The 808-nt window shown below is 55.8% G+C and overlaps 1 protein-coding gene across 1 annotated transcript; it reads left to right on the forward strand.

The window, feature by feature from the left end:
* Positions 1–20: 20 nt before the first annotated feature.
* PPTG_19686 (hypothetical protein) lies at positions 21–425 on the forward strand (the record flags this gene model as incomplete). The annotated part of the gene is made up of 1 exon (XM_008918179.1): positions 21–425. One exon carries the CDS (start codon positions 21–23, stop codon positions 423–425), a length of 405 nt encoding a protein of 134 aa, XP_008916427.1.
* Between the last annotated feature and the right edge of the window lie 383 nt (positions 426–808).

Raw genomic sequence — 808 nt, forward strand, 5'->3', positions numbered from 1 at the left:
GGAACGTTCGCACACGACAGTTGGCGGTTGTCGCGACTGAGGACATCGACGCGGGTGAAGTGCTGGACGAGTACTTGGGCGAGTTGGAGCATTTGAGCGTCAACCCAGCCGGTCGACCTCGAAATGAAGGCTACCGTCTCGTCATGACCCAGCGACCTGAAAGACCGACCCACCCGATACGTGTCGCCATTAACGCAGCGGACATGGGCGGCCTCATGCACTTCGTTAATCATTCCTGTGCGCCGGTGGCGCAGCTCATCGAGGTGGCGAACGGCCGTCGCACCACCGTTGTCGTTGCTACGACTGAACACATTCGGGAAGGAGAGGAAATCACCGTCGACTACGGGACGGATCTCTGGTTTGTGTGTCGCTGCGGCCTCGAGACTTGCCGCCACCGCGAGATCCAGAAAGAGCAGGACACGTAGCGCACGTGCGAGTATCGGCAGGAAGCGGACGTGATGAGTATGAAGCGAGTGCATACTACTTTCCTGTGAATAAATGTATCCTTCTTTGAAAAGCCACGCTGGCGTTGAAATAAAGCTGTACGCCTCTTCATTTCGAAGATTTATAGTGGAAGTTAAAGCTGGAGGACAGGTTTTCGCGCCAAAACACGGCATAAACCAACGGTAAGAAAAGCTTGGATCTTCGCTAGCGCGCGCTCCGTCGGGCGCGAACTCCTCTTGTCCCTGTTGCTGACGCTCGTTATTGGTGGACAGCGGCCATAACGCGCCGTTGGCGCAGCGCGAAGACTCGCCGCTGGCTCGGCATCTTTGGAACTCTCATTCTTGGTTTTTTCAAGCTTTGAGCA

Source organism: Phytophthora parasitica (genome assembly GCF_000247585.1).
Source record: "Phytophthora parasitica INRA-310 unplaced genomic scaffold supercont2.153, whole genome shotgun sequence".
In the NCBI taxonomy this organism is placed as follows: domain Eukaryota; phylum Oomycota; class Peronosporomycetes; order Peronosporales; family Peronosporaceae; genus Phytophthora; species Phytophthora nicotianae.